Raw genomic sequence first — 5246 nt, 5'->3', positions numbered from 1 at the left:
AGGCCGTTGGGTGAGCCCCCCCCCCACCCCGTCCCTCCCGACTCCCCCGAGCCCGGCCGTTGCCCTGCGGTCGCGTTCCGGCACGTGACGGTAACGTCAAGCAGAAATATTTCCCTTGGAAAACTTCTGCTGGAGGCGAGGGTGGAAAGGAACAGGAGGGGAGGCCCTTGGCGTGGCCGGACGGGACACCGGATCCTTGGGGGACAAAGGTGCCCTGGCCCCGCGCCCGGTCACGGGTGTGAGGAGGAGGAGGAGGTCCGACACCAGCGGCTTTGTGTCCCCACGGCGGAGCAGGGACCCCCCCAGGCCAGCAGCCATTGCAGAGCCAGGGCCTCACCTCGGCACCTGTCTCTCCCTGCCAACGTAAGATCGCACCCGTCCCTTCCTACCAACGTAAGATCACACCACAACATCAACCAAGTAATTTTTATTTAAAAAAAACACAAAACAAAACAAACCCGGGGAAAAAACAACAACCAAACAAAAAAATACAACACGGCCACAGAAAGTGTAAACTTCACTTGTACTAGTGTTACCTATCGGAGCAGATAGCAACGAAAGGTTTACAGCGTCATTCTATGAAAACTGATGTAGTTTCACAACAAAGAAGGCACTTCGGTTCCATTACAGCAATTATAAAGTCAAAGATGAACTGGAAACCCAGAGGTGTGAAGTCCAACCTTGCCTTCATCCTTGAAGTCCCAACAGTTATTTTCAACGGTGGCCAGAAACCAGATTTGCTCCTGTGAAGGCAAAGCACAAACTTCCCTCTGTTTTAAGATCTTTTAAGATCTTAAGTAATTCGCAACCGTCACCCCATCGGTTGGCAGATCTTGATGAACAAACCTTTGCTGCTGCCATTGGCAGGTACCACGAAGTTCACAGTCATCACAGCTCACCTGGCATCCAAGCGATTAACGCACCCAGAAAGAATCTAAAAACTTAGGAGTTTCCTCTCTAAATGCCAACAAAAACCTCAGAGCACGACCACAGCCTTGGTCGCAGCCTCCCCTCGGCTGCTGGGGGGAATTTACCCCAAAACCTTGAGAGTACAGATACATCAAGTAACTCTTCTGACAGCGTACAGTCTTTACGGTCCCAAGAGGACGTTATTTCTAATAAAACTCGCAATCTGCAGCTAAAAAGCTCAAACCATTTTCTCCCACGGAGTCAGCTCCGCACCCCCAAACATGAAATGTGGATTTGCGCAGTAGGAGGCAAAGCGGGAGGAGGCAAAGCAGGGTATTTACAACAGCTGAACAGCTTCACCTGTAAGAAATGACATCCCTTCACAAGAGCCTGAAAATATATTCCCGTTAGAATAAACACGCACAAATTAATATAGAAGTCTTTTTTTTTTTTTTTTTTTGCTTCAAACTAGGCTGAGACCTGTTCAAACAGCAGAGAAGTTGTCCACGTAACACTCCAACCTGCTCTTTAAAAAACATTTTTAAAAAAATATATAACATCTCTGAAAGTTTGGTCATTTGTTCCTTGATCAATATCCACAGAGTAATTTCTCAGGTCAGCAGAAGTTTTTCAGAAACGAGACAACCCCTGAGACAGGGGCTGTTTTCCAACCATTAGACCCCACAGCCTCTGCCCACAGCTCAGAGCGCTCGCCAGTCAATGGGCTCCTTGCCGGATTTCTTGAGCAATTCATTCGTCTTCGAGAAGTGGCGACAGCCGAAAAACCCTCTGTTGACAGAGAGAGGCGAGGGATGAACCGTCTGCAGGACGTGGTGGCGTTTCTGTAAAGCATTAGAGGAAACCGCTTGTTAAGATTTGCATGTTTTCAGCTCCCTGGACAAGGCTGGCTGCGTCTGCCCCCACCACGCAGGTGTCATTTCCTCTCTACACCTCCTCAGCCACCAGCCTCAGGACCCAAAAAACGGGTCATGAGGACCAAGACTTTTATCCCACTGAGCAGAAGAGGATGGACTACGTCAAGCAACAGTAACACCCTGGCCGTTTTTCAATTGCTGTAATCCTAACAACAAATTCCATACTTATTCATGAGCTTTTTCCTAGAAAAAAAAAACCAGCTCTGTCCTGAACTGGAGGCTTTTCTGACAACAGAAGGTTACACTTGCTCCACTTTTATTGCTTAATTCTGGCAAAAGGCTAAGCTGGAAGAGAAGGGCGACTAAATTTGACAGCACAGTTCAAGCAGGGAGAAACCCCCAATTCCGTAAGGGAAGTGCCCTCTAGTGTCCACCCAACTGAAGGAAAAAAATTAGCGAGGGGGAGGAGATGAGAAGGAGTAACCTGTACCCGGTCAATGGAGCTGCCTTTCCGCTGGGCGTAGGCGCCCCACAGCATAAAGACAACCCCGTGCAAGTTCTTGTTGAGCCAGGACACCACCACGTCCGTGAACTGCTCCCAGCCCCGCTCCTTGTGGGAGGTGGCCTGGTGAGCTCGCACCGTCAGGACAGCGTTGAGCAGGAGCACTCCTACCAAAAAACAAAGCAGACGGATGGAGGGTGAAGCAGGATCGAGCGTTAATTGCTTTTTCCCCCTCTTCCCCTGAGAAATGATAAATTAGATTTTCATTCTAAGGTACCTGCTAAGCGACAAGCGCTCAGAATTTATTTTCTTTTACAGATGGCCTGTTTCCAACCATGAGGTTTTTCTCTAGCCAGACTTCTTCATGACACATTACTAGAGTGTCTTTTAACTCACCTTGCTTCGCCCAGCCAGTTAAATCACCGTGACCAGGATGAGTGAAGCCTTCAATATCTGTAGACAGTTCTTTGTAAATATTCTCCAAGCTGCAAACAAAACCATCAGATTTTAAATACGCATGCTTAACGATAAGAGCAAACAGCACCACTTACTGCTATTACGCTAAACAAGAAGAGTACCGATTGTAATCTTATCGCTTAAGATGATAAAGCCATTTGTAGAAGCAGGGTAACAAGCACCTATCCAGGCACACAAAGGAGGAAGCTTAATGAGAAGGTCTCAGCACAACTGAAAATGCAAATTTATGTCCCGTATGCTCTTCAGAGTATCAAACTATACAGAATTATCCAAAATTTTGCAGTGATGCTTTTTTCTAGGCAATACGCAACTCAAATTTCAGCAGTCGCAACACGCGTCCTACCACTTAGCTGACTCACAGCCATAATTAACAGGGAACTGCAAAAAATTTGTAAAGAAAAGGGATTTTGCAAATTGAGCGCTGTCATACCTGGGAGGAGGTGGAACAGGCTTCTGGACACTGAAACAGAGCCCATGAGCTTGATTAGGTCCATGATACGGATCTTGTCCCAGAATGACAACCTTTACCTGAAAGCAGACCTTTGTTAGCACTGAATTATAATCAGTATTATTCGCATAAGAGGGGAGAAAAAAAAAAAAGGCTTATAAATGACCTTCACCCTAAAACAAACACACAGAAAAAAACCCCAAACCCCAGAAACTGAAGATCAATCACTGGCATCTCATTATAAACAAGTTAGAGAACACAGTCCTGCCCTAACAGTAAGGATTAACATCACTACCGCTTTGCTGCTAAGATCATGAAGATATTTTGAGTGCAAAAGACCAACGTTTTCTAAGAGCCGCAATAAAACACCTTGTGAAGGCATTTTCCAAGTAGATTTCCTCATGTTTTAGTTTTATGCCACACTTGCTGCCATGTTTTTGACGTGGCTTATTAGCAGTGAGATTACCTTAATCACTATCTTTCTTTTTTTTAATTATAGTTCACTACACAGCAATTAAAAAAGCGATGCAAAAGATCCAAAAATTAAGTGCTACATTAGTTTGGTAACACAGGAAAAAAGGTCAAAAGTCCAACTAAAGTTTTGAAGGAAATTCTGTGGCCAGTGAGAGCAATAAAACAATAAAATAGTGTTTCAGTATCAGAGATGAAAGAGAAGCCAGGATTTACAAGTTAGGAGAGAGAAACAACAGCATCCACCTCACATGGGATGAAGCTTAAGGGACCAAACATCGAATTAAGGTGTTTGTGCACTCAACCATGTGTTTTCAGCGTTTCAGATGCACCAGCAGCTGGTGGGACCCCCCTCACCTCTCCCCAGCTCTACTCACATCCCTGATGTCACACATCTGCGTCCAGGTGAAGACTTGGTCGGGGGGTGGGTAGACCGTGTAGCGTTTCCTCTCTTCTGCTACAAACCCCATCAGCTGAGGGGGGAAAATCGGGGCGGGGGGGGTTCAGCCCAGGGACAGCGGGCAGCAGCCCCGCCGCCCGGGAAGAGCCCGCCTCGCTCACCTCCACGAAGTATGGCTTCGAGAACTCCCCGGCCAGCTGCCGCCGCCAGCTCTCCCCGAAGCCCGGGGGGACATTGCGCTCGGCCAGCCGCTGCCGCGCCGCCTCCTTGTTCTTGCGGATCCGCTCCAACTGCTCGGGGCTCAGCAGCGAGGCCTTGCCCGTCTCATCTCCCGCCGCCTTCGCCTTCTTCACGGCGCTGACCTGGAAGGGGCGAGCGAAGAAGCGGCTGCAGTGCAGGCGGGGGGCGACGCGGCCCACCCCCAGGCCCAGCAGCGGGAGCAGAAGGACCGCCATAGCCTCGCCGCGCCGCGCCCCGCCCTCCGCGGGGCGGCCGCGCACACGCGGGTATTTCGCGGCAAAACAACAGCGGGCCCGCCCCCATTGGCCACCGCGCCAAACCAGCCCCACCCACAAGCGGGAAGCCTAAGCCCATTGGTTAACGGGAAGAACACGCTCCTCCCTACTGGCTCGCCGCAGCCGGCGGAGAGCCGCTCTGCCTAGCAACCGTGACGCGGCGGCGGCTCCCAGCGCCCATTGGGCGGCGGCGGAGCGCGGCCTCGATTAGCAGCTCAGTCAGGCGTGACAGGAGCGCGGGGTTTTTGGAAGCAGCCGGGTGGCGCGTGGCTTCCCCACCCCACCAACGGCCACCAACGGCTGCCAAGCGCCGCAAGACCCCCCTTCTCCACAGCCGCGAGACACCCCCCCTTCCACAGCCACCAGCCCGCCGTTCGTCAGCCCTCCCTGCCCCTACAGGGCCGCCGGCGCCCCCGACCCCCCTTTCGCTACCTCCTCATCGCTGCCCGCCTCCGGAGAGCGGCTGCGCTTCTTCGCCGGCGCGGCGCTGAAGAAGGAGTGCAGTGTCTTCTGTCCGATCATGGCGGCGGCGGCGGAGCGGGCGAGGGGCAGCGGTGAGGGGCGGCAGAGCTGAGGGGCAGCAGCGGTCCGGCACTGGGCGGGTGGGCGGGGTGACGATTTGGCGCCAAAAGCGCGCGCGTGCGCAGGG

At 51.5% G+C, this 5246-nt stretch overlaps 1 protein-coding gene across 2 annotated transcripts; it reads right to left on the bottom strand.

Moving 5' to 3' along the window:
• Positions 1–414: 414 nt before the first annotated feature.
• Positions 415–5226, bottom strand: UNG (uracil DNA glycosylase). 2 transcript variants are annotated; one of them, XM_074606975.1, is made up of 7 exons: positions 5030–5226; positions 4244–4444; positions 4060–4155; positions 3194–3291; positions 2683–2771; positions 2275–2453; positions 415–1751 (listed from the first exon to the last, which is right to left on the bottom strand). In XM_074606975.1, exons 1-7 carry the CDS (start codon positions 5117–5119, stop codon positions 1611–1613), a joined length of 894 nt encoding a protein of 297 aa, XP_074463076.1. In that variant the 5' UTR covers positions 5120–5226; the 3' UTR covers positions 415–1610. The 2 variants fall into 2 exon arrangements, with proteins under 2 accessions (XP_074463076.1, XP_074463075.1); XM_074606974.1 differs by lacking the exon at positions 5030–5226 and having other exon boundaries at positions 4244–4643.
• Between the last annotated feature and the right edge of the window lie 20 nt (positions 5227–5246).

Source organism: Larus michahellis, chromosome 13 (assembly GCF_964199755.1).
Source record: "Larus michahellis chromosome 13, bLarMic1.1, whole genome shotgun sequence".
Lineage (NCBI taxonomy): Eukaryota > Metazoa > Chordata > Aves > Charadriiformes > Laridae > Larus > Larus michahellis.
The sequence above is the reverse complement of the archived record's forward strand: the minus strand, read 5'-3'. Positions and strand labels throughout refer to the sequence as shown.

Bases quoted from the DNA above. Each gene is read 5' to 3' on its own strand.
- UNG (XM_074606974.1), bottom strand. From the start codon at position 4,537: ATGGCGGTCCTTCTGCTCCCGCTGCTGGGCCTGGGGGTGGGCCGCGTC. The intron at 4,156-4,243 runs GTGAGCGAGGCG...TTCCCCCCTCAG, and splicing joins CGAAGCCATACTTCGTGGAG to CTGATGGGGTTTGTAGCAGA. The intron at 3,292-4,059 runs GTGAGTAGAGCT...GTCTGCTTTCAG, and splicing joins AGATGTGTGACATCAGGGAT to GTAAAGGTTGTCATTCTGGG.